At 47.4% G+C, this 27,386-nt stretch overlaps 1 protein-coding gene across 5 annotated transcripts; it reads right to left on the bottom strand.

Moving 5' to 3' along the window:
• Positions 1 to 34: 34 nt before the first annotated feature.
• PLCXD1 (phosphatidylinositol specific phospholipase C X domain containing 1) lies at positions 35 to 26,486 on the bottom strand. 5 transcript variants are annotated; one of them, XM_055117991.1, is made up of 8 exons: positions 26,349 to 26,486; positions 25,745 to 25,982; positions 10,716 to 10,859; positions 10,175 to 10,311; positions 6,724 to 6,852; positions 5,334 to 5,489; positions 4,608 to 4,791; positions 35 to 2,674 (listed from the first exon to the last, which is right to left on the bottom strand). In XM_055117991.1, exons 3-8 carry the CDS (start codon positions 10,840 to 10,842, stop codon positions 2,436 to 2,438), a joined length of 972 nt encoding a protein of 323 aa, XP_054973966.1. In that variant the 5' UTR covers positions 10,843 to 10,859; positions 25,745 to 25,982; positions 26,349 to 26,486; the 3' UTR covers positions 35 to 2,435. The 5 variants fall into 5 exon arrangements, with proteins under 5 accessions (XP_054973966.1, XP_054973973.1, XP_054973999.1 ...); XM_055117998.1 differs by lacking the exon at positions 26,349 to 26,486 and adding an exon at positions 26,067 to 26,338; XM_055118024.1 differs by lacking the exon at positions 5,334 to 5,489.
• Between the last annotated feature and the right edge of the window lie 900 nt (positions 26,487 to 27,386).

Genomic DNA, 27,386 nt, shown 5'->3' on the forward strand with positions numbered 1-27,386 from the left:
GAAGATGGATAGAGGGAGACAGGCACATCCTTCGTTGTGTGATGCTTTGACCTTTATTGACCGGAAATAAGGAAGGGCCCTTCCCCACAGGTGCAGGTGTGTGTATGGCTGCGAGTCATCACAGAGTGGAACTTTCTGAAGGGCATGTCCCTCCCCGCACAGATCTCAGACATTCATCTGTAAAACCGAAATGCAGAATCTACACATCAGGCCTCATGGGCAAGCTTAAAATGGGAAACTCAAATTTTTGATCCAGTTCTGACTTTCCATAGCAAACTAAAAGCACATTTTTATAGGCTGCATGACCTGAAGTAAGTGCTCTGTCAGCATTTTGGAAATCCCTTCCTGTGTATTTTCATGAATGCTGCCAACAATGCTGTGGGTAGCACAGCCAGAACCCTGTCTGCCCGATGCCTCCTGACTTCTATAGAATGAACTGGTTCATGTGGAGTCCATCCAACCACAGGCCTGAGGTGACCACAGTTTTGTGGGTTTAGAGGGAAACATGACTATCAAGCCATGGATCTGTGGCCATGCATGGTCCTTCTTCTCAGCCATGTAGACTAAATGCTTTGGAGTTCTGACCCAGGAAACAGGCTGAGGCAGCCAGTGGGACGGCTTGTGAGTTTGTCTTTCTGGATTCTTGAGGTCTTTGAAAGATCATAGCATCCGGTGACAAAAGATGCCAGAAGATCTTTGTGAAAATGATAGGTTTGATCCCAAGAGAACATGCTGCAATGTGGACAGTCGTTTTCAAGACTGGCCTAAGAAAGTTGACTGTCCAGTATCCTTTTGCTGTAGAAGGGATGTTCCAGGACAGGACATACACATGATTCTTGGGACCCTCTGGAGATGGAATGGAGTGAGCCTGGGTTAAATCTGCCCTTTGGCAAAGAACTCACACCAGTTTGGTGAAGCTCTATATACAAGAGGAGCTGGGTTGTGGCTCTGAGTTCCTGATGTGGATGCTGGTGCCGAAAAGCAGAGCAAGGGATTGAGTGAGATGGAGTCTCTTAAGAGTGGGTGGGGTACATGGACATGTAGCCCTTGGGAGAAAGGTCCCTCCCATCTCCCACAAGAGAGGCACACCACATAGGATCATGGGAGAGCAGAACGTGTTTGGGAAACAGGCTGTGCATTCCCAGGGACAGGCAGGCAAGGCAGCACAGGTGAGAATCATCTGCTGATTCTGGCAGGCCTGGGCCACAGGAGTGCACCAGCCCTGAGAAATTTGCGGCAGGGGAACACTCAGTGCCCAGTTCAGTGGGAGGTGCCCACTGCACCAAGAAACTGCTCATTTCCAGGGATCAGCCAGCTGAGGGTAGGCTCCTGAGGTTTCAGGTCTCAAATGGGTGCTGTGTTCATATCACGGGTGCCATGAGGAATGGATGCCAAATGGATAACAGACCCAAGAAAGCTGATAAATATCCACTGTCACTTTGGGGGAAAGGGAAGGATCACAGGTATGTGGTGGAGGTAGAGGTGATGGACTAGAGTGGCAGAGGGATAAGGTTACACATGTGTTAGAGGGGAGAGTCACAGGACAGTTATGAATGTGAGGGGGGATTCAGATGTGAGTGGACAGTCACAGGTGTGAGGGGAGACTCAAGTGTGAGGGGAAACCAAGGTGTGAGGGGACAGGTGTGAGAGGACAGTCACAAGGTTTGAGGCGAGACAGGTATGAGGGAACAGGTGTGAGGGGAGAGTCACAGTGGGAAGGAACAGTGCTTCATTTCTGGAGCACTGTAGAATGGGAAGCCTCTTGCTGGCCTGAGTGTGGGTGAAGGGAGGAGGCAGGTCTGGATCCTCTCTGAAGGGGCAGAGGCGAGTCTTTGGGTGCTGCAGGAGTAACTGGAGACTGGCCACAGGCTTGCATGGGCCATTCCTCAAAACACCCCTGCCACTGGCTTCCTCACACCTACTGATGATGCATCCTGGGAGGCCTCTGTCCATTTCTGAAGAGCAAACACTACACTCTCCTCATTTGGGGCACAGATTCCCCCATATCTCACCCCGTCAACTGCTGGAAAAGCAGATTCAAACAAGAGCTGGGAAAGAGCACAGCTTCCTCAGGATTAGAGCTAGGGGATCCCTTCTGCTCCTAAGAGTGGCTTTCTCAGGGGGCCCTGACATCACTCCCCTTTCCAACCAATACACCTTTCTCCACAATGCACATGACTCAGCCCTAAGACTTCTTCCAACCCAACAGACACGCCCCAGCTCTTCTCTAGGACCACCCATCCTGGTAGACCTGATTCTGCCTTTATTTGGCAGCATGCTCATCAGTACCGAAGGCGAAAGGAGCCCTAAGGAATGGGGAGCCCAGCTCCTGCCATGGGCATGCTGGGCCAAAGCAGCAGAGACCATGGCCCCATCCTGGGGCCCCTCTATTCCCTGCATTCTGGTCAAGTGTATGTTCAGAAGGGTGGGACTGGTCAGCATCCCAGCAGCTTATCATTGAGCCTGATGACATCACTGACAAAAGTGTCAGCACCAATGAAGTCGCCAGCGATAATGTTGGTGCAGCGCCCACCGGGCCCAGGATACTGTTCTCGGACCCACGCGCACAGGTATGGCAGGCTGGGAAGTGTCATCTTCTTGAGGGACTTGGATGGGTGCACGAGGACGTACTCCAAGTTCTCTGTCAGGTTGATCCCCGCCACAAACAGTCCATCTGAAACACACGTGGGCTCAGGCTGGGCCACAGACAGGGCAGCAGGCAAGGACCCTACAGGGTCCCCGCCTGCTGTCGGGGGCTTTTGGCAGCTCCACCCTCAGAAGATAGGCTGATAATATTCTTGTTACGTCAGAACCCCCAACTGTTTTCTTTGACATGGAGGAGATTTAAAAAATTTAACATTTTCATTAACAGGCAATTTACTTACTAATTAAAAAACACTGAAAATGAGATTCGCTATATCACATTCACTGTATTATGTAGCCAACAGCCCCCTCAGTTTCTGAAGAGTGGCCGTCCTCAGTACCAGCCCCTCTCAGCTCCATTCTCTAGCCCCTGCCACCAACCATGTCATGTCTGGAGGTAACTGTTCTGGAGGCTTCCTGTCAACTGGACCCACACTGTGTCCTTTTACATCTGGCTTTTTGGAACCTTTGCTTTCTGGGCACAACACATTGTAGCTAGGGTTTCCTTCCTGTCTGAGATAATAGCCAGCATCCAGCTGGGACACAGATTCACTCATCCCGTAACAGGTGTGTGCATGCTGCCCACCAAATGTTCCGGCAATGAAGTAGGACCCACAGATTTCAAGTTTCAGTCAGGTGGGGTGTCAGGATTCCAACTCCCTAACATCCCTGGTGTGTGATGTTATACCTGCCTGGCCCTTAACAACCCTGAGCAGCACACGGCAGATAGGTCAAAGGCTGATGCAGGCTCTGTGGACAGACAGTCCAGGTCCAATCCCTGACACCAGATGGTCACCTTTGCACTAATGGGATTGGCCTCAAACAAAAAAACACCAACTGAATGATCTCACCAAAGCAAGTCTTTCCATAAGAAACAGCCAGTGAACAAAAGTCAAGGCCAGTAAAATCCTGGAAGAAGGTGGAGTTGCCACTTCAGTGTGACCACAGTCAAAAAAGCTGCTGCAACAAGCATGTTTGACTTAATAAAGGCTTCACCTGTCACCAGATGTGTGACACATGTTTGCATGATGCGATGAGATCTCTGGTTTATTTTTTAAAGTATGGGTCTATATCACATTTACTCAGCAGAAATGTCCAGTGAATGGGTAATCGTGGAACCAGGTGTCAACAGCAGAGGACTTAGATAATGGGCATTGAGTCAAAGAAATAGGACAGCTGGACCTTTGGGTAGGAATAGAAAATACTTCAAGCCAGTGACTGGTTGCCAATGAACAGTCTCTTCAACCATGCAGATGAGGCAGAAGTTAGACTCTAGATTACAACAGAAATCTGGGAGAGGGTTCACCCCATCTTACAGCTGAGGTCTGTAACAATTTACAACCCAAATGCTGGAACAGTGGGCTAGGGAACTGACCAACAGTCTGGAGCATGCTCAGTATGCAGGAGGCCCAAGTTTGGTCTTGGCTACCACACATGGGGGCACAAATATGCAGCAGGTAGAGTTGGGGGCATCTGCAGTGGGTAGAGCCTTCGGTCACCAAAGGCTAGGACATGTGTGCAAAGGGTTTCCTTCAGTTATTGAACCCTGAATCAAAGGACGGAAACCCTGATGCTTGATGTAAAGTTAATCTCAGAGCAGGTGTAGCAGCTATGACATGAGAAGAAAACATGGACACCTCAATGTGATGCCAATGCACACTGCACAAAAATAGTGTGTGCATGTGTCCATTGTGTGCCCATCTGTGCACCTAAAGATACATGGCTGTATATGTGCAAGTGTGCACCTGCACATGGGCACAGGTAGTCATATGTGCAGATGTTTGCACACAACATACTTGGTTCTCTCATGTTTCCTTCCTTGAAACCAGAGGCAAACTTAGGACATTGCATCATGGGACAGGATTCAGAGCAGAGTCTTCCACAGAGCAGCCTCACTTGCCATGACCAACAGCACCTCTGTCCAGACAGAACGTGGACATCTCCTGCTGACAAGACTTACTCACCTGGGCGTCCACAGCTCTTCATATGCTCCAGGTAGCAGACCAGTTCCTGGGCCTTCACCTTGTTGCCCCACCAATAGGGGATCCCTGGCCATAGCTCCTGGTGTCGGCTCACAGCATCCTCATCTTCATAGGACAGGACCACCTGCTGACCCTTTGCCCATAGTTGACGCAGTGTAGGTACATCCTACAGGGAAGGGATTGGGAGTTTCTGTGACACAGGGATGGTGTGTCTGGGATGTGTCTGAGATGGGGGAGGTGGGCTACTGGGTACCCAGATGATGTTAAAGGGATGTCTAAGATGCAAAATCGATAGGAAATTTGGGTATCAGTGGCCCACTCCATCCAGCCCCTCCATCCCGTTCTATCCATCTTAATTCCTTCCATCTTGTCACCCTCCATCCTGACCCCTCCATCCTATATCACCCATCCTGTCCATTCTGACTCCTCCATTCTGTTCCCCTCTATCCATTGCCCTCCAACCCGTCCCCTCCATCTTGTCACCCTCTGTCCCATCCCCTCATTCTGCTAAGGAGGACCAGGTTGTGTTTTGTAAGTATTGATCCTATCCTTCCTGGTCATCAAGATGAGCCTGTTAGCAGCTTCCCCAAGCTGATCTCAGCACCACTGCAGCTGAACCAAGCATGCAGATGAAGTCTGTAGTCACAGTGGTAGCCCACACCCCACCATCCACTAAGGAGAGATGTGGGAATTCAGGACACTTCTCACCCCTCGGGGACACAGCATGTCGCCAAAAATGTTCTTAATGCAGCCCACCAGGTACTCGTGCAGGTCGTCCGTCATCCCCTCAAAGTTTCTGCAAGCCAGGATGACCACCTCTCGGGGGTGGCTTTCCAGCCACTCAGAGATCTCGGTGAGTGTGTCCTGGAGGATGGGTTGAGTCATGCACACAGGGCCCTGGAGCAGGAGGATGCTGCCCCCAGCCCAGAGATCTCTCCAAGAAAACCTGGGAAAATGTGTCATCCCTGCCTGAAGCAAGCATGCCAACAGCCCCTGCAGAAAACTGCCTAACTGGAGACTCACCCAAGCTGGATGACACCACACCATCTCTCTGCACAGGGAAGCAGATACATGTGCATATACATGCATGCCTGTAGGTACAGATGTGCATGAATATGTGTACACATGCATGTGTACACCTGTGAGCATGTGTGTATGCTTGACTGTGTACTGTGTACGCATGTATGCCTGTGTGTGCAAGTGCTTGTGCAAGTGTGTATGCTTGAGTGTATGAACAAATATGAATGTGTGCACACATGTCTGTGTATGTGTGTACGCATGTATGGGCATGTGTGCATGCATGCTTTCTGTGTGTATGTGATTTTGTGCACATGAATGTGTCCACGTGCATGCATGTGTGTGCATGATTTTGTGTATGCATAGAATTCCTGTCAGTATACATGTTAGCATGCATGGCACATGTGTGATTTGTCAGTGCACAGTTGCATGTGTTTGCTTGCTTGCACACATGTGCACCCACGCATGTGAGTGTGTACATGCAAATGTATAGCCAGTGGGAGCATGCTCACCGCAGACAGGCACAGTGTGTGGGAAAGTGAAGCTTAGAAGTTCTCAGGAACAAGCAAGTGCCATCAGGTGACATGCAGAGTGAGATCCCAGAGAAAACACCTCGATTCCAAGGGTCCGGGGGGCTCACAGTGAGCACAGAGGAAGCAGCAGTGTCAAGGTGATGTTACCTAACAGCCAAAGAAGAATGAATTGAAAACATGATGTCAAGGCAAGAAGTCAGATCAGGCCCAAGTGTGCAAAAAACCCAGGAAGTGAAGAAGAAGCAGGGGTTTGGGTGTAGCTCCAAGAAGCAAAAAAAAAAAAAAAAAAAAAAAAAAAAAAAAAAAAAACCACCAAAAAACCAACACCAGAATTTGGTGCTGGAACGTGCATATAGCCCAGAGCTTGGTGACTGACAGTGCTGGTCAGACACTTTTCCTCTGGAACAGACATGGTCCATCTCCAGGGAATGAGGAGACTTCCTATCTGCTCAGCATGACTCCGTCCCACAAAGGTCAGGCTCTCCTGTCTGGAAGGGACGTGGTACAATTCCTGTGTCCCCTCCCCCCCGCCTCCACAACACACACACCTCCACCAGTGCAGTCGTGTACACCATGTGGACAAAGTGCAGGTTCTTCTCGGATCCCTCCAGCATATGAGCAATCCGCAGGTCCAGGTACCGCACCCCAGCATCCAGCTGCTCAGTGATGTTCAGTGCCTGTGGGTGGAGGGTGCTCATATCTGCCAGCATAGCAGCAGCTCCCACTCCAGTTCATCACCCACTGCTCAGGATACCTGTCCAAAGGCCCTGCTGTCCAATGCCAGCTCAGTGCTACCCCTAGACCAGGTCACCACTGAGGTCTTAGAGACCACTTCTCAGAAAACACGACATGCTGGGGATGAACTGTCCTACGAAGCAGCTAGGATGACCCTGTCCTTACAGTGGGCATGCCTACAGGGACCTGTCCCTGACTCCCACCCCATCTTTCCAGAAGTTAAGTCTCAAGGAAAGGACCCCCAGGGTCTCAGTAGGGATTAGGTCTGCATCAGAGTCCTAGAGGTCAGGATGCACTGGGGGACAGCACATGGACAGCTATTTCCTCCCCCCCCCCCCACCCACTAACCAGAAACCAGAGCTAAGAGAAATCAAGGAAAATTAGCCTTCATGCAAAGGAATCATGGGGGGGGGGTGCTGGAGTAATAGTACAGCAGCAGAGCACTTGCCTTGCACACAGCCAACCTGGGTTCAATCCTGGACATCATATATAGTCCCCTGAGCCTGCCAGGAGTAAGCCCTAAGTGACGAGCCAGGAGTAAGTCCTAAGCATAGCTGAGTATAACCCCAAACCAACCAACCAACCAAAAAATAAATAAATAAAAAAGAATTACGGAGCCACTCAGATTGTACCACACGAAGGAGCAAGAAGATGCTACAGTGCTCTCAGCACAAAGTGGTGGTGGGGAAAGATTGAAAACACATATAGAGAAAGTGTGGTGCTCTCTAGCAAATATAATATAAAAATAAAAGTAAAAGCAGCATTAAAACATAATAGAAATAGTACAGGTCATAGTGGCAAAGAAGAAATACTGTGAAAATAGCCTCCACCTATGAGGCCCTTCATTCTCACTCCCTAGTGGCAGGTAAGGAAACTGAAGTGCAGAGATTACCAGGGGCCATGGCAGTACCATTCCCAGTCCCCATCACACTTTTGAGTAGCTCAGATGAGAACTTGGCTTCAAGGTCAGCCCTTGTCTGGAACCCACATCCCGGAGAGGCCCAGAGGCCCTGACAGGGGCATCAATCCCACCACTGCTGCCTGCAGGATCAGGGCACCCATCCCACATTCAGGGTCCTTGGGCTACCCTGTCCATGCCTGCCATTCCATGACCTTCCTGAGTCAGAGTTGGGAACACAGAAAGAGACTGTGTTCTACAGACCCTACAATGGCCTTTGATGATTAGCAGTGTGTCCTGCAGATGGAAAAAAGGGAGGTCACTATTTAATATTTGGAAAACAAGCAGCTGAAGAGGTCAGGGGGTTCATGTGGCTCTGCTCCGGTAGACTGTGGAACTTTCTGCACTGCCTATCAGAACCACAGAACCAGACCGTTTCATTTGTGTGACAACACCTACCCTTCCTCAGTCTGGTCTTAGAGCTGTGGCTACAACCAGGCTCAGGGCAGGAGCACCTACAGAGATCTGCATCTCTCACCAAGAGAAGAAACCCTGCCCTTTTCACTGGGAAGTCAAGCCTCAGGCACGAACCGACAGGAATGCCAAGACCAGAGCCAAGGGCACTGCCCAGCAGCAGTTCTTAGGAGGGTTCTCTTCACATCTACTGAGGGCCTGCACCTGTGGCAGTGAGAGTCTGTGCAGCTTCTCCTTCAGCTGAGGTTGCTTTGTACTGGTTTCTCCTACCAAGAACAGCCCTGCCTGTTCCAAGGACAGCTAAGTTAGAGTCCACCATGTTTGGTGTTGGGATGAGCTGATTTATTCCTCCAGGCAGAAATAAAGCGACATTCCTTTCCTTCCTGCAGCATGACTAAAGAACTTTAAAGTTTAGTGACGAAAATGATGGAGAAATCACCTCCAGAGTCTGAGTAACTTTTTAGCCTGTGGCTGTGGAAACCCAGCCTCACACAGGGATCTGGGGCAAGCAGAGCCACTAGAGAAGGTGGCTAGAGGTGGAGAACACAGGGAACAGAAAAGCTAGTAGGGAGGACTGCTCAGTGGTTGGAAGCTTGCTACAAGAGTATCTGGAGGGCAATGAGCAGTTAGGATAGAGAAGGGACCAGAATGACAATAAAAATTAGAAATGAGGGGCTGGAGAGATAGCACAGCGGGTAGGGCGTTTGCCTTGCACGCGGCCGACCCGGGTTCAAATCCCAGCATCCCATATGGTCCCCCTGAGCACGGCCAGGGGTGATTCCTGAGTGCAGAGCCAGGAGTAACCCCTGTGCATCGCCGGGTGTGACCCAAAAAAGCAAAAAAAAAAAAAATTAGAAATGATCATCTTGGACAGGAACTGGGTGTTTAAAGTAGGTAAAGGAACCATAAAGGCCAAAAGGAAAGGGAGAGGGAGAGGGAGAGGAAGAGGAAAAGGAAGAAGAAGGGAGGGAAAGGAAGGGAGGGAGGGAAAGAGGAAAAGCGCCTACCATAGAGTCACACAGGAGGAGACGGTCGGAGGAAAACTGGGGACATTGGTGGTGGGAAATGTCCCATTGGAGAAGGGACGGGTGTTGGAACATTGTATGACTGAAACCCAATCATGAACAACTTTGTAACTGTATCTTACTATGATTCAATAAAAAATTAAATAAATAAAATAAAATTTATTTTATCTGCTTAACATACACACACATACACACACGCACGCACACACACATACAGAGAAAAGTTGGTAGAAGGGACCATGCTGGGAGGAGAGGGAGCTGCTTCCAAGGGGCCTGCACTATTGTCTGAGGCACCCTCTTGTGGCCTTGGTGCCAAGCATAGTAGGAGCTCCCACCACCTCTGTCCCCACCCTCATCGCCCAGTCCCCCCATCAACCTGGGCTATCAGAGAACCCTGCAGGCAGGCCCCATCCTCTGCCAACCACCACAGCAAGATGGTCCTGTTGGCTGCTTGTCAGCCTGTGAAATGCAACAGTCAGTTCTTCCTCATCTTTCTGAAGTGAGCATAAGCCTTCTGAAGAAGCTTCTTTCCACAAGTTCCCCAGGTCCTGGAGCAGCTCAGAAAGGAGGGGGAGGAAAGTGCCCACATCTGGGTCCCAGGAGGAGGGGTCCCCACAGTCCACTCAGCTCATCTGACAGAGAAGCTCTGAGTGATCATCCAGAACCCCAGGTGCTTGGCCCTGCAGCCAAAAAGGGGGTTCTCCCAGAGGCTCCCTGGGATGCACACCCCTTCCTGTGTCTTCAACAACTAGCCCCCTCCCGCCTTTCCTTGGGAGGTTTTTAGGTTGGTGCTGTTTTGCTCTTTAATTCAGGTCCCAAGATGGGTTGGGCCTCTGGCCTCCAGGGCCCTCGGCCCATAGCCCTTACCTGGGTGATGGACCACTTCAACACCACAGGGCGGGTGACACACGGCAGGACCTTGCCCAGAAGCTGAAGCAGCCAGGACTGCTCGTGGGAAATGGGGGACTTTGTGTTCAAGCAGTACGTCATGGTGTCGTGGCTCCCTATGGAGATCCAGGGTGTTGCCATGGTTAGGTGAACAGCTAACCATGCAGTGAGGTGAGAGCAGACACACAAAGCAGGCGACAAATCAACCTGGGGTTGCACCCCCATGGATGCCCCTGCTCCAAATGCTGAAATGCCCTTCATGTTTTTCAGGGAGAATGGTGAACTCCAAACATAGCAGATGTTCCCCCAGAACTGCCAGCACAGTGTCCCCCTCCCTCCTTTCCTCTAGGAAGTTTCTGAGTGGGTGTGGGTTTTCTCTCCGTTCCAGACCTCCAAGATGGGCTGGGGCTTTGGCCTCCAAGACTCTCCAGGCCCTCAGCATGAACCAGACAGTGAAGGGAAGACACTGTTATATCCATGTGTGTGTGCACGATAGGCCCCTCTGGGGATACAGGCTCACCTGGGATGGAGAGGTGGTGGAGGGGCACATCCCAGAGCCGAGGACACAGTGCTGACATCCAGTCTGCATTATCCATGGGGCAGGGCAGACTGTGGAAGCTTCCAGAAGCACTTATCTGCCCTCCCATGAGAAGGTCTCTGGAACCTGAGGAAACAAATGAGGTTCATGGAGTTGAAAGTGGTCTTTCACAGTGGGCCTAGCCTTAAGGAAAGGAACCAAAGAATCTCCCCAGAAAGGCAGGAGCACAGGGGAGAAAAGAGCTGGGGCAGGGGAAGGCACAGCCAGAGTGGGGGAGCCCAAGCCCTACAACGGCTGTAGGGTGGAGCGAGGGCCCTGCAGGGTCCTGCAGCTCACATCATGGGGCTTGTGGCAGGCTCCTGGAGGCAGGCTCCCCCCTGGCCCTGCCTCCGCACTGGGCTGACCCCCTGTGCATCCTGCCCGAAGCTGTGTGTGCGGCCCTGGAAAGCAGCCTGGAGAGACCACCCTCAGAGGAGTATGGGGCAGCGTGCTGCTCCTTGGTTGGGCTCTCCCTCTGTCTGTGGAGAGGAGGCTCCAGCTGGACATGAGCCCAACATGGCATGCAGGCACCAAGAACGCAGAGGTCTTTGTGGTTTACTCTGAGGACACGAAGTGCATCTCCTCAGAGTCCCAGAAACATACAACCCAAGAGAACTGGGATGTGGTGGAAGAGGACTCTGGAAGAGCTCCTGGGCTTACACTGTGGTCCTGACAGGAGGGCTGTGTGCATGCCAGAGGTGTTGCTGGCAGTAATATTCAGAAAGGCAAACTCCAGAGTGGGCTTTGCTGCACCGCACAGACGTCCATGAGGCCCATGGGCATGACAGGCAGCACCTAACCCCAGGTCATCTGATGTTACAGTCTCCCTGTCCTGAGCTCAAGTTCCCCTGACCTTAACTTCCACCCAGCAGGGTGCCCCTAGGGGCTGAGCGCCCTCTACCCAGATTTCTACACTGGCACCAACCATATCTCAGAATGTTTGGAGATGGGTCCTTATTAGGTTTTATTGGTTTAATCATGAAAGAGTCATTTGGCCTCCTTGGTGGAGTCCAATGTTACTGGGATACCAAGGAAGGAACTCAGGACTCTGTGCGTGCTAGGCATGTGTGCCAGTCCTCCAAACTGTCTGTGGTGTCAGAAATGGATCTTTAAAGAAGACAATTTCAGGGACTGGAGTGATAGCACAGCGGGTAGGGCATTTGCCTTGCACGCGGCCGACCCAGGTTCGAATCCCAGCATCCCATATGGTCCCCTGAGCACCGCCAGGGATAATTCCTGAGTGCAGAGCCAGGAGTAACCCCTGTGCATTGCCAGGTGTGACCCAAAAACCAAAAAAAAAAAAAAAGAAGACAATTTCAATGAAGTCACTAATAATAGAACAACTGAGAGCCCTGTGTGTAACAGAGCCCTCATAGGATGAGCCATGCATGCCCACATGAGTAGACTAAGACTCACCTGGACCATTTAGCCAGCTCCTGGGGCCTCCCCTTTAGTCTCTACCTGTGACAATAGCTTAGAAGTGAGGGGTCCTCAGAAACAAAAACAATGGAGAAAGGATATTTGCACCCCTCTGTTCCTTGCAGCACTATCCAAAATAGCCAAAATCTGGACAACCCAAGTTTCCAAGAATAGATTACTGGACAAAGAAACTATCTTTATCATATACACAGTGGACTACTATGCAGTTGCTCCAGGGAGGGACCTGTAGAGTATCATCTGAATGAAGTTAGCTAGAGGGAGAGAGACCGACATAGAAACATGTAGAATAACATTGCTTTGTCCTTTCTCCCTTGCCACAAGGAACTTAGGTTTATTGGGTTACACCCATCACAGTGCTCCCGAGTCACTCTCATTTCTTTGTTTATCTGTAACCTCTTCTCTATGCTCTCTTCCCCAACTGGTCTATCACCTTTCCCCCCAATCAGACTCTGTTAACTTGTAAGGTCAGATTCCTCAGAAATCTATGATTTTATACACATGAGTGAAACATTGCCTTTCTCCTCTCCTTATGTCTTTTGAATAGTTTACTTTAAAGCAATGTCCTTTTTGTATAGCCACAGGAAGACAGTTAATATTATGCTTTTGTAACTTGGGAGTTAATTGGCTTTGAATATTATTCCCTCAAGGGCATCTGCTTTCTTGACTTAAGCCTCGGTTGCTCTTAGTTCCTAGCAACCCAAAAGCAGGGTCCCAATGAGGGACTGAATGGGCCCAGGGCAACCTGTGAGCTACCCTGGCATCAAAATGGGCCAGGCCAAAGCGCCACGATTCTTAACTATAAGTTAAGAGCTTGATCATGGACAAATGCTGTCATGATCCAAAAGTAACAACAATACTAGGACCCTGCTAGGGATAGGAAAGACTAATCGGGCCTGAGCACTGTAGTCTGAGATTGAGATGACCCCAGGAGAGCAATTCTATAAGCTTAATGTATATCTTACTGTGTCCATACAAAATGATTAATATTATGAATATATGCTTGTTGGACTAAGGAGAGGAGAAACACACCCATAGTTGGAATTTCAGTCTTGGGAGGGTCCAAGAATGAGTATTTGACCTAGAAGAAGTTTCCCCTGAGGGGAGGACTTTACCTCTGTTGATTGTATGACCACACCTAGGTGTAATTATTACCCCAACCCTTCATGCTTTGGGATTTAACTAAGACTATAAGGCTGGGCTGGAGGATCCAGAAGGAGAATGAAGTAGAATGGGGAGGCAGAGGCAGGAAGGAAAAGGATGAAGGAGCAGGACCCAAGAGGAGGATGAGGGGGATCGGGGAAGGGGGATCCAGAGGAAAAAGAGAATGAAGATGGGAATGGAATAAACTGCAGCCTGACCCTCGTTCCTTCCTTCATCCTCCATTCACCATCGGCCTCCCTGGGGTGGGAGAGAGAACCGCGAGGTCCTTTCATAATTTATTTTTGAATACACACCTGAGTATAGAGCCAGGAGTAACCCCTGAGTATTGCTGGATGTAGCCCCAGAACAAAACAGAAAAGAATAGAAAAGAGAAGAAAAGAAAAGAAAATAAGAGAAAAGAAAAGAAAAGAAAAGAAAAGAAAAGAAAAGAAAAGAAAAGAAAAGAAAAGAAAAGAAAAAAGAAAAGAAAAGGGGGAGGCTGGCCTGAAAATTCACTGATGCACTCAGAACTGCACTATTCACTAAGCAAATGATGGTTGGAGGAATCGTTCAGGATGGGAGATGTGTGCTGAAAGTAGATAAAGGACCAAACATGATAGCCTCTCAGTATCTATATTGCAAACCATAATGCCCAAAAGTAGAGAGAGAGTATGGATGAACTTGTCTGACATAGAGACAGGGGAAGGGTTGGAAGGGGGCGTATACTGGGGACATTGGTGGTGGAGAATGTGCACTGGTGGAGGGATGGGTGTTTAATCATTATGACTGAAACTCAAACATGAAAGTTTTATAACTGTATCTCATGGTGATTCAATTAAAATTTTTTTAAAATTAAAAATAAAAAGAACTGCATCAGTTTGCTCCCAGATCCTGGAGTTTGGGGCTCTAATGTGGCACACATTTCTTCACTTTATCATATCTCACACACAGGATACACCAGCATTCTGACTCTAGATGATCATCTTCACAACACACAAAACTCACTCCAGGGTGCAAAAGGCACAATGGGAAAGCAATCCCACCACATTTAATTACCAAAGATGGTAGCCTTGAAGATTCAACTAGTAATAATAAATATGGAAAAAAGACTCAAAATAAATGAACAGTAGACAAGAGAATTGTAGGATGAATTCAAGAGGAACAATATAAGAATCATCCGGGTCCCAGAGGGACAGGAAGGCAACCATCATGAAAAAAGCAACAGTCAAAAACATTGTTGCTGAGAAGTTCCCTGAGCTGGAGAGCACAGGCACCTAGGTCCAAGAGACCCAAAGGGTACCAGCTAAAAGAGGGAGACTGAATGATGAATGCCATAGATAAAGATAGAATACTTAGAGCAAAGAAAGAAATTACATACAAAAGAACATTGATAAGATTTGACTGTATCTGGGGCTGGAGCGATAGCACAGCGGGTAGGGCGTTTGCCTTGCATGCGGCCGACCCGGGTTCAAATCCCAGCATCCCATATGGTCCCCTGAGCACCGCCAGGAGTAATTCCTGAGTGTAGAACCAGGAGTAACCCCTGTGCATCGCCGGGTGTGACCCAAAAAGCAAAAAAATAAAAATTTAAAAAAAAAAAAAAAGATTTGACTGTATCACTGTCATCCCATTACTCATTGATTTACTCGAGCGGGCGCCAGTAAAGTTTTCATTTGTCCCAGCCCTGAGATTTCAGCAGCCTCTCCTTACTTGTCTTTCCCAACGATTGGAGGCTCTTTTGGGTCAGGCAAATGAGACCTATTATTGTTATTGTTTTGGGCATATTGAATACACCACAGGAGCTTGCCAGGATCTGTCGTGTGGGCAGAATATTATTTTTTTTGAAAGAACACTTTTTAAAAATTTTTTATGAGACAGTTTTATTCAAGGAAAAATTTATCATAATTTGGTTCATTAAAATATATATATATAAATATTTCTTCTAATAAAAATGTCTAAGAAGGAATAAACTAGAAGAGAAATGAAATGAAGGCCCATTTGATAAAAGAAAGTCAGAAATTTTTCTGTATTTAACTCGACAAATATGTTTTTTCATCTCCCTCATTATTGCCATTTTCTTCAAACTTCACACTAAAAAGTAATAATAAAAGCACATAATGAACAATATCTCAATTTTTAAATAGTCAAATAGTACAAATTTTCCAAAAATTACTTTTTCTTTTTGGGCTACATTTAGTGGTGCTCAGGGCTCCTGGTTCTGCACTCAGGAATCACTTCTGACTGGCTCAAAGGACCATACAGGATACTGGATATCCAACCCAGATTGGTCACGTTCAAGAGTCTTAGCTGCTGTTTGGTCTTTTCAGCCCCTCCAAAAATTTCTTACGTGTTAAAATCATCTAAAATTATATGACTACTATATGAAATCAGCAACTGAAGTCTTGGAGCACTAAAATATATTAAATATGTTGAATATTAAATCTACTTTTCAAAATCACATTTTTTTTGTGTGTGAAGACCAATAAATTTTTCACCAATTTAACAACTTCTTTGGAACTCTTTTGGAACTTTCTGGTATAATAGTGACATTCCCTGAAAAGTAATTTTGTCTTAGTTCCTATAGGAAAGGTGGTATATTTTCTGTTTGACCATTGAGGCAAAAGGCAAATAATGGTTTGCTGCCTCAAAAACCAGGGACTCTACCATTGGAAGACAGTGGGCCTTGTGTTTTGTAAGATCTACATAAGCTTCTCAAATATCAGCACAGCTGTGTCTGCAATTCACTTCAACATTTGTTGAGTTTTCTGGAGATCATGCCTTGCCCCTTGGTGGGCAGGATATTCTTGGTAGCTTGCCGGGCTCTCCAAGAAGCATGTATATATATATTGTGTGTATACATATATATTTATACACACACAATTACCTACTGTCTGAACCCCATCAAATATGGTGTGGTAATTATGGAAAATGGGTAGGGAGTGTCTTATGACGTGTTGCGCATCTGCTTTGTGGCCACGGGATAATGGAATATGATTGCTCATGTGTGAGGCTCTGCCCGTGTGTGGAAAGCAGCCTGGAGCGTGTGGAGGTCAGCTGCCGGGACTGGATCCCTTGGGGCGGGGAGGGCTCTCACCCGCCCCCTTCTAGGTTGCCCAGAATGAAAACAGCCTGGCACGGAGTCTGGTGGCACAGTTATGGGAGCCTCATTTTATGCTCCTTCTGGGAGAAGCAGCCGTGAGTTCTGGAGGGTGGCCAATAAGGAGATTATCTGGCACCAGAAGGAGGTGGCTTATGGGTGTGACCCCTGGGTCGCTAGAGATTGGGGGAGGAGGCAGAAGATCTCTGCTCCCAGGTCCGTTGATCCCAGAGTCCAAGATCACAAAGTTCCGCATTACCTGGGTTCAGTGGGACTTTGGGAAGATTTATAGCAGATTTATCATATGAAACCCTCCAGGCCGAAGACAATAGTGGGCCATAGGTTTTTTGGTTTTTTTTTAAATCAGTGAAATAAACACCTTACCAAGAATACTTTACCTAGCCAGACTCTCATTCAGATTGGAAGGAATGATACACAACTTCACAGATAAACAACAGCTCAGGAATTTCAGTTGCAAAACAATCTCTACAAGAGGAACTAGAAGGGATACTCTAAGATGAAACAAATCTACAAGCACAATTTCATGAAAATAGTCTCACTTAATGTCTAATGACCTAAATGCACCAATTAAGAGACACATTGTGACAGGATGAATTAGAAAATTGAATTCAACCTTCTGCTTACAAGAAACACATTTAAACACTAAGGGTGGCCACTGACTCAAAGTCAAAGGTTGGAGGACAATATATATATATATATATATATATACATATATATATATATTTTTTAATTTTGGGTCACACCTGGCGATGCACAGGGGTTACTCCTGGCTCTGCACTCAGGAATTACCCCTGGCCGTGCTCAGGGGACCATATGGGATGCTGGGATTTGAACCCGGGTCGGCCGCGTGCAAGGCAAACGCCCTACCCGCTGTGCTATCTCTCCAGCCCCTGGAGGACAATATTTTAAGCAAACAATCCCCACAAAATGGCTGGTGTGTCCACACTAATAGTATCAGATGACATAGACATCAGGATTTAAAAAAGTTAAATAAACAAGGATTAAAAGACACAGAGAGGGCCATTTCTTAATGATTAAGGGAGATGTACATCAGTAAGAACTCACACTCCTAAACATATATGCATCTAAGAAGGGGCCAGCAAAATATGTAAAACAACTTCTAATAGACTTAAAGGAAGCACTGATAGCAATACAATAATAGTTGGAAATTTCAACACCACTCTATCACCACTTGATAGATTGACTAGATTAAAACCTCAGAAAGGAGTATATGTATATGTGTGAGTGTGTATATGTGTACATAATATATATATATATATACATATTATATATCTATGGCTTTTAATCCCCCCAAAACAGAATATACGTTCTTCACTAATGCATATGGGATATTTTCCATGACAGACCACATGCTAGGCCACAAAACATACCTCCATAAAGTCAAGAGTACAGAAATCATGTCAACTATCTTCTTAGACCATAATGCTCTGAAAATAGAAGTTAACCTGTTGGATATCATTGGCTTGTCCTGCTCCCCTTGCCACTAGGAGCTTAGGTTTATCAGTCACACCCATCAAAGTGCTCCCGAGTCACTCCCATTCCTTTGTTTATCTGTAACCATTTCTACCAGTTTATCTGCTCTTCCTCTAATCAAACTCTGTTAATTTGTAAGGTCAGACCTTGCTAGGACAAGTGAACTTGTATTGTAAGTTAATATTGTCTTTCTCCTCTCATGTCTTTTGAATAGTTTACTTTAAAACAATATCCTTTTTGTATGGACAAAGAAAGACATTTATTAATATGCTATGGTAACATGGGATTTAATTGGCTTCAAATATTATTCATTCCCGGGCATCTGCTTTCTTGACTTAAGCCTCAGCTGGCCTTACTTCCTAGCACCCTCAAAAGCAGGGTCCCATCGAGGGACGGGAAGGACCCAGGGCAAGCGGTGAGTTATGTGCTACCCTGGCATCAAGATGGGTCTGGCCAAAGTACCTAATGCTTAACTATATGTTAAGGGCTTGGTCATGGGCTTGTCATGTCATGATCCAAAAGCAACGAAGACTAGGCCCTGCTAGGGCTAGGAGAGACTAATCTGGCCTGAGCGCTGTAGTCTGAGATCGAGGTGACCCCCGGAGAGCAATTCTATAAGCTTAATGCGCCTCTTGCTATGTCCATACAAAATGATTTATAATATGAATACTTATATGTTAGTCGGACAAAGAGAGGGGAAACACACCCATGGGATTCCGCTCTTGGGCGGATGTTCCGGATGTCCCGCTGAGAGAGATTCTGTCCTAGTGAAAGCATCCCCTAAGGGATAGAACTTTACCCCCTATTTTTTTTTATTTTTTATTTTTATTTTTTTTTAATAAAAGAAGATTACAATGCTTTCAGGCTTAGGTCTCAGTAATACAATGCTGAAACAACCAGTGCTTCACCAGTGCCCATATACCACCACCAAAAAAACCCCACACAGTACACCTCCCATCCTGCCCCCCCACCCCCTACCTTGTAACTGATAAGTTTCATTTTACATTCTGTTTACTTTGGTTACATTCAATATTTCAACACAAACCTCACTATTGTTGTTAGGAGTACCCCACTAGATTCAGACCTACTGTGAAGACAAATAAGGTCGCGCAGCCGCAGTAGCGGCCGCGTGGTTTTGAATTTCTGTACTTTAACACAAAGTCCAGGGAGATTTCTTCCAGATATTGGATCATTGCAGGCTTGAAAACCCAATCTGTGGTCGTCTTAATATGGCGGACACCACGCCCTTCATCCCCGGAGAGAAAGAGGCGAGAGAGAGAAATACCTTTCCCCTCCTGGGCGGGCACGGGGCCGAGGCTTAGTTCTCAGGCTGGAGACATTCTGCGAGGAGTTGTTGCCCATGCCGAAAGAGGTTTTGCTGTGTTGGATTTACGCTTGTGCAGCTTGTGCACCCGTTTTACCCCCTATTGATGTGGGGGATTTAAGGTAGCTGGATGAGGGGGCTAGGGGGAGTTCCAGTGGAAGCAGAGAGAGAAAATGAAGTAGCATGGGGGAGGAAGAAGCAGGAGGAGAATCGGAGGAGAGGGGAGAGTGTATAGAGGGAAGATCGGAATAAACTGCGAGGGAGACCAACCATCTTGGCTCCGTTCCTTCCTTCACCTGCCTCGTCATCGCCATTCAACCTCCCTGGTGTGGCGCCCCCTTCTCTTCTTTTTTGTGTTTTACACATTAACCATAAACAGAAATGGAGAAACAACTCAAAAACCTGGATATTAAACAGCTCACTACTAAACAACCAGTGGGTCAGAGAGGAAACCAAAGGATCTTTGAAAACAAATGAAAATGAGGACATGAGCTACCAGAACTTATGGGACACAGCAAAAGGAGCCCAAAGCTGGCAGGAGGAAAGATACAATAAAATTTAGAGCAGAAATTAATGAATTGGAATTTTAAAAATAATACAAAGTTTAATGAAATCAAAAGCTGGTTCTCTGAAAAAAATAAATAAGATTGATAAACCACTAGCAAGACTCATGCAAAAAGAGAGAGAAAGAACTGAAAAAACTGAATCAGAAATTAAAGGGGAGGTATCACAATAGATATCACAGAAATTCAAAGAAATATCAGAGATTACTTTGAAAATCTTTAGACCATGAAATGAGAAACCTAGAAGAAATGGATAAATTCTTGGACTCCTAAAACCTCCCAAGGCTGAACCAAGATGACCCGGAATACCTGAACAGACCAATCACTATCCAGGACATTGAAATGGCAATCAAAATTCTTCCTGAAAGCAAAAGTCGAGTGAGTTCTTTCAAATCTTTAGAGAAGACTACTGCCAATCCTTTTCAGGCTCTTCCAGGAAATTAAAGAAACAGAGACACTCCAAATAGTTTCTATGAATTAAACATTAGCATGATACCAAAAGCAGACAGAGACAGCACAAAAAGGAGAATTACAGACTAATATCCCTGGTGAACACAGACACAAAGATCCTCAATGAAATACTAACAAATGGAACCTAGACACTTGTCAAAAAAAATCATACATCATTACCAAGTGGGACTCATCCCAGTTATGTCCAGATATGTAAGGATGGTTTAACATATGCAAGTCAATCAAAGTAATACACCATACCAATATAAGAAACAATAAAAACCATACGATCATATCAATAGATGCAGAGAAAGCATTTGACAAGATTAAACACATATTCATGACAAAAACTCCCAATAAAATGGGAATTGAGGAACTTCCCTCAACATTGTCAATGCCATTTACCACAAGCCTACAGCAAACATACTCAGTGGGGAAAAACTAAAATCCTTCCCCTTAAGAACAGGCATAAAACAAGATTGCCTTCTCACCACTTTTACTCAATATAGTATTGGAAGTACCTGCCATACCATTTGGGCAAGAAAAAGACATCAAAGGCATTGAGACCCGAAAGGAAGAAGTCAAGCTTTCATTTTTTGAAAGATGATATGATCCTATATTTAGAAAACCCTAAAGACTCTAAAAATAGCTCCCAGAAACAATTAATTTGTACAATAAAGTGGCAGGTTACAAAATTAACACTCAAAAGTCCACAGCTTTCCTATATGTGAATAACGAAATAGAAGAGAAAGATTTAAAAAAAAAAATCCCATTCACAATTGTGCCTCAGAAAATCAAATACCTGGGAATTGGCTTAATTAAAGATGTGAAAGACCTATACAGAGAAAACTACAGAAAACTATTTTAAGAAATAAAATACTTTGCTCATGGATTGGGAGGATTAACATTATCAAAATGGCAATGCTCCTCAAAGCATTATGCAGATTCAATGCAGTCCCCATAAGGAAACCCATGACATTTTTCAAATAAATAGATCAAACACTCCCAAAATGTATATGGAACAGTACCCCCCTACCCCTGCCCAAATAGCTAAAGCAATCCTTGAGGGGAAAATTATGGAAAGTATCACTTTCCCAAAATTCAAATTGTATTACAAAGTGGTAATAATTAAAACTGCATTGTACTGGAATAAGGACAAACTCAGATCAATAAAATAGAATAGAAAATCCAGAGATAGACTCTCAGGTATATGCTCAGTTAACTTTTGATGAAGAAGCAAAAAATATGAAGTGGAGCAAGGAAAGCCTCCTCAATAAATTATGTTAGCAAAACTAATCAGTCTCATGTAAAAAAGCAAACTCAGACCTTTTTATAACACCATGTACAAAAGTCAAATTAAAATGCATTAATGCCTTGCTATCAGACCTGAATCTATAAAGTACACAGAGGAAAATATAGACAGAACTCTCCAAGATATTGAATCTAGAGCTATCTCTAAGGAAGAAATGCCACTGACCAAATAAATAAGAAGCAGACATAAGCAAATGGGACTATATTAAACTGAGAAGCTTCTGTACCTCAAAGGAAATGACAGAATACAAAGCCAGCTGACAGACTGGGAAAAATTATTCACCTACCACTAATCTTTGTAACTTTAAAATTCATGGTGATTCAATATAAAAAATAAAAAGAAAGGAAAAGAAGGAGGCTGGGGAGCTAGTGCACTCACTCTGGTGCTTGCTTCGCCAACCTGAATTTTATCCCCAGCATTGCAGATCCCCTGACCACTGCCAGGAATGATCCATGAGCACAGAGTCAGTAAACCCTGAGAACCACTAGGTGTGGGCAAAAAAATAAAAATAAGAGAAGAAAAAAAGGGACATTAACTTAATGGGTTAAGTACATACAAAACATGCATGGGCAAGGCCTGGCTCAATCCCCAGCATTGCCTGATTCCTCAAGCATCACCAGAAATGACCCCCAAGCACAGAGTCAGGAAAAGCCCTCAAGCTCAAGGTGGATATGAGCTACCGACATCCCTCTCAAAAAGGGGGGGTGTAGCAGGTAGGGTGCTTATCTTGCATGCAGCCAACCTGGATTAGAGCCTTGGCACCCATATGGTTCCCTGAGACCACCAGGAGTGATCCATGAGCACAGAGCCAGAAGTCAGCCCTGAGTACTGGGTGTGGCCCAAAACGGAAGAAAGAAAGAAAGAAAGAAAGAAAGAAAGAAAGAAAGAAAGAAAGAAAGAAAGGAAGGAAGGAAGGAAGGAAGGAAGGAAGGAAGGAAGGAAGGAAGGAAGGAAGGAAGGAAGGAAGGAAGGAAGGAAGGAAGGAAGGAAGGGAGAAAGAAGGAGGGAGGAAGGAAGGAAGGAAGGAAGGAAGGAAGGAAGGAAGGAAGGAAGGAAGGAAGGAAGGAAGGAAGGAAGGAAGGAAGGAAGGAAGGAAGGAAGGAAGGAAGGGAGGAAGGGAGGGAGGGAGGGAAAGGAAGGAAGAGACAGACATTAGACTGCTGTCTGCCTGAAAGAAGCAGCTCGTCCTTTGGGAAGACAGTCCCGCTCCCAGCCCCACAGTAGCAGAAGGAATGCATCATACAGAAGAAGGCATACAACTACCTCACCCCTACCCACTAGCTCCTCATAAGCTTCTTCCCCAAATCCACTACCCAGCATGCTTGTTTCCCAGCTTATCACTTTCTTATACACTGATCCCCAGAAGACTTTCATCTGCCTCTTTGGTTGCCTTTCCATGAAGGCCTCTGTGTACTTGACAAGCTTTTCTATCACTTTAAATTGTGGTCCTCAGGTGCAACTGGTAAGGATTTTTTCCCCTTGATCCAAGGAACCTAGAGATGATCCCATGGGTCTATATCCTATCAGCAGCAACAACAACTGCTCCTCTCCCCATCTCCCAGATGGGTCCCAGAGACTTTCAGCCGGCTGGTACCCTCTTCCCCACTCCCACTCAGCTCATTCCCTAAACAGCCCATGTCCCTCCAGGAGTGCACATGGGACCTGAGAACCACTTAGGGTCAATTCACTAAACCCAGGTATCCTGAAGGCAGTTGGGCCCAGTTGTAGAGGGCACCTCCCCCACACTATTGCCTCTGCTCCCCCACAACCTCCTGAAATGCTGTGGAGCAGGGTGGTCAGGTGCAGGAGGAGACCTGACAGGGTTTGTCAGGCCAAATTCACAGAATACTCAATTGACCCTTAAAATAAGGGAAGAGAATTTCTCTGCCCTTTCCTCAGCAGCATTTACTGTAGAAAATCTGTCAACTATTTCTCTGTCTCTAAAATGCTTGCAAACTCTGTAAAGGCTAAAGAAACTTCAGGGCAAAGGGAACAGGGGTCAAGGGACTTGCCAGCATGTGGTCAAGCCAGTTTGGTCCTCAGCACTGCATGGTCCTCCAAGCACTCTGAGCAGAAAGCCAGGAAGCACCCCTGGTGTGATTTCCCACCCCCCCCCAAATAGAAAACTAGTATTGAGTGCATCTATGATGCAGTTATTTGAGGTGACATAGGGAGACCAATTGGGGGTTGTGATGTTTACAGGAACTTTGTACATTGGCTATGGCAGATAGAGGAACTTTATATAGATACCATAAACTTTAGCATAATTGTAACCACATCACTAAAACTATAATAATGAAAAAAAGGAACAAAAAACAAACTCCACTCTGGCATGCTTTTTTGGGCTCTGGAACTTTCTGAAATGAGTTAGATGAAGAAGAATCCAAAATCTATCCCCCGGATTTGTTCTGAATCGTATCTGCCAACACGACTCTCCCTTCAGCAGTGAGCCCATGATTAGGTCCTTAACTGAGGCCCTAGGGCCCCAGTAATAATCCCGGGCTTCTCATTGTGAGAAAACCCACCATTTCTGAGATTTCTGGATTTGGGAAGTGGTCCTCCTAATCCCCAAGGTGACCCAAGGCTCAGAGACCCCTCCTGGGTCTTTTTTACTAAGTGCATTGGCCCAGGGGTTCAGCAACCCAGGGTAAGTCTGAACCTCTGCAAACCCAACCCCTTCTCTGCAATAGGCAAAACACACCCAGAAGTAAAGGCTGCATCTGCCCATCATAGGCCAGAACACCCCGGTTCTAAAGGTATGTCTACCCCACACTATGATTGCCACTCCCAGGAGAGACCACCTCAAAAAGGTGAAAATATCTGTCACAGCCTCCTCCTTGTCGGGTGTCAAGAGGGGCTCGGCTGGACACTTGCACACACCGCACACTGCCTGCTACAAGTCCTGGGTCATCTGCCTCCTAGACCCTGTGAGGCTCCTGCCTTGTGCCTCAATTTTGCCACCTGTGAGATGGAAGAACCATGCTCTTGACAATAGTGAAGTTACTGGGACGTTTCATTTTAGTACTATAGAAACTTTTCCAGCAACATTCTGTCCCTGATCTTACGGGTTCATGGAGTGGAGAGACAGTGCAGGGGTTAGGTGCTGGTCTTGCATGTGACTGACCTGGGTCAAACCCCAGCACCACATACGGTCCCCCAAACATACCAGGAGTGATTCCTGATCACTGCTCGTGAGACAGTCCCCCATCCCAAGCAACCCCTGAAAAGACTCATGTTGTCTCCAAGGCTGAGACTCTCAATTCCTGAACCTCCAGCACTGCCCAACTATGACTCTCTTCCCCAGGTCAGAACACAAGCGATGGGGCATCTGTGCCCCGTGCCCTCAGCATACAACCCTACAAAGTGTGGACAGCAATGGCCCACGCACTCCCACTGCCCAGAGGTCCTTCTTTATACTCTGCTGATCCCCTCCAGAAGGACTTTCCTTTTCTTCAACCCCAGGCCAGGGTAACCTGTAGTTGGAAATTATCCTTGTTGTAATTACACCTGTTAGAACAAAAGTTCTTCTTTACATAAATAGACTGCTATGAGTAAGTCCCCTTACTACAGTAATAGTCCCACCTATATCAGTCTCCTTACTACAGTCCACAGTGACAATAGTCCTCTCATTATAGTCGTAGACCCACCTCGGGCATAGTTCCCTCACTACAGCAAGATTCCCATTTAGCAATTGTGGCTTCTCTATAGTACTGGCTCCTCAGCTGTACTAAGGCAATACCATTGTGATCATCTAAACCAGTGGTTTCCAACCTTTTTAAACCTGGTCCACAGTCGACACTATGAAAATGGCTCTAGCATTAGGGAGGATCTGGGCATGTGTGTGTCCTGCCCCAAACCTCCTAGACCTTAGCTCCTCTCCCACACTGACCACTGAGACTGTTTATCCCTGTGCCCCAGCCTCAGTACCTTAAGACCAGTTATAGACAGGACTCTGCCCTCCCTCCCTGCATTGTACCTGTGATGCTCTGGACCTTGCATCACTGCCATGTGCTGACCGCCAGGTACACGGACCTCCGTGACTGCTTCCTGGCTTCTTTCAGGGACCTGGTGCTGACCCACCTACCTGGCAGTCTCAGGTGACCTCCATTCAGGATCCCAACCAGCCCTCACCTGGAGACACCGGCCGATGTCCCGCCGACCTCCGCCCCTGGCTGCACCGCTGAGCCTGACCTCCGCAGCTGCGTCTCCTTCACTGTGTTCTCACCATCGGGGCCAACTGAGGTGTGGACAGGAGTATTTCCAAAGGCAGCCAAGCTCCAGTCGGGCCGACCTGCCATCCAGGTGAGGCACCCGGCCTCCCACCTGTGACCTGGCTGGCACGCAGTGCTCCGGAGCTCGGCAATACCTCCTGGGTGAATACAGACGGGCGTGTGCATTCCCCTCCCGCTCCTCACCCGACTTCCCCGCACTCTGTCATCCCCCAAACACTCACCCGGCTCCCCGCCGCGCCCGTCTCAGGGGCCCCGGGCCTGGCCCCTCCGCGGCCGTGCGGGGCTTGCGGGAGCAGCAGCAGGCGCGCCCAGGCGGCAGCGCCGAGGCGGCCCGGGGGCCCTGCCCGGGCTCGGTCGGGTTCCGCAAAACCTGCCTGGGCTCGGCCCGGTTCCGCAGTTCCGTCCGAGCCGACAGCGCGCGGGGACCCAGCAGAGACCCAGCCGGCCGCGCGCTCACGACCCAGGACGCGGCGGGAAGAGGTGGACACCCGCCCCGCACTCACCTCCGGGGGTCCCCGCAGACCCCTAGTCCCCGCGGCGCCCGCCGCGCGTCCTCAGACTCCGCCGCTGCTGATTGGGCAGAGCCCGGCCCGCCCCGTCCCCGCCCCTGCGCTGCCTGGGCCGCCGCCGCCGGGTCCGAGCCCTCTCCGCCCGCCTGCCCGCCCGGCGCGAGCTCAGAGGAGGGACCTGGCCGTGTCCTGAGGGCCGGGCTCCTGACCCCTCTGGCCTCTGGCCTTTCCTGCCAGCCAGTGTAGCCCCAGAGGCAGATAAGGGTTTGCCCACAGATGTCCGGTTGCATCACCTCCTCTGCCCTCTCTCAAGCCCGGTGAGCAAACTCAAGGTCCTGCCTCTAGTGTCCGGCTCTCCAGCTCCAAGTGGCCCTTGTTCTGTTCCCAAGAAGGGTGTGACCACCATGGGTGGAGGTGCGTTGCCAGCTGGACCCACTCCCCCCACCCCCTTGTGAGATCCCAGCAGGGCACTTCTCCCTTATCTTGCCCCTCCGGTCTGCTCCCTGCACTGTCCACTCAGCTGACGGGTGTCCCTAGCCCTGTCAGCTTTTCCTTAAAACTTGCCTGTTTGGTCAAGAGATTCAAACCTATTGACATATGTTCTCACATAGTGCTACCCCATAATTTAAAAACTCCCTGTTTATCTGTGCTTAGTGTTTTATTTACCTCCGCGTTGAGTAATTGTTTTCTCAATTCTCTTTGCAGCACATATTGTGCTGTTTTTTTTTCTCTTTAGATTCTTTTTTTAATTTATTTATTTTTAATTAGTGAATCACCGTGAGGGTACAGTTACAGATTTATACATTTTTGTGCTCATGTTTCCCTCATACGCAGTTCGAGAACCCCTCCCTTCACCAGTGCCCATTCTCCACCACAAATAAACCCAGCATCCCTCCCACCCTCCCCATATTGTGCTGTTTTAAGGATATATGTTTTATGTTTATTATTCTATTTTGTGGTGTGATTTATCTTGCTAAATTATTAGGTATTATATAACGGCAATATTTCACCAACAAATACAAAATCCAGAGT

This window comes from Sorex araneus, chromosome 1, assembly GCF_027595985.1.
Source record: "Sorex araneus isolate mSorAra2 chromosome 1, mSorAra2.pri, whole genome shotgun sequence".
Lineage (NCBI taxonomy): Eukaryota > Metazoa > Chordata > Mammalia > Eulipotyphla > Soricidae > Sorex > Sorex araneus.

Coding starts and splice junctions, on each gene's coding strand:
- PLCXD1 (XM_055117991.1), bottom strand. CDS start 10,842: ATGGGAGGGCAGATAAGTGCTTCTGGAAGCTTCCACAGTCTGCCCTGC. Junction 6,853..10,174: donor TGAAGTGGTCCATCACCCAG/GTAAGGGCTATG, acceptor CTCCACCCACAG/GCACTGAACATCACTGAGCA. Junction 4,792..5,333: donor ACATGCTGTGTCCCCGAGGG/GTGAGAAGTGTC, acceptor CCTTCCCTGTAG/GATGTACCTACACTGCGTCA.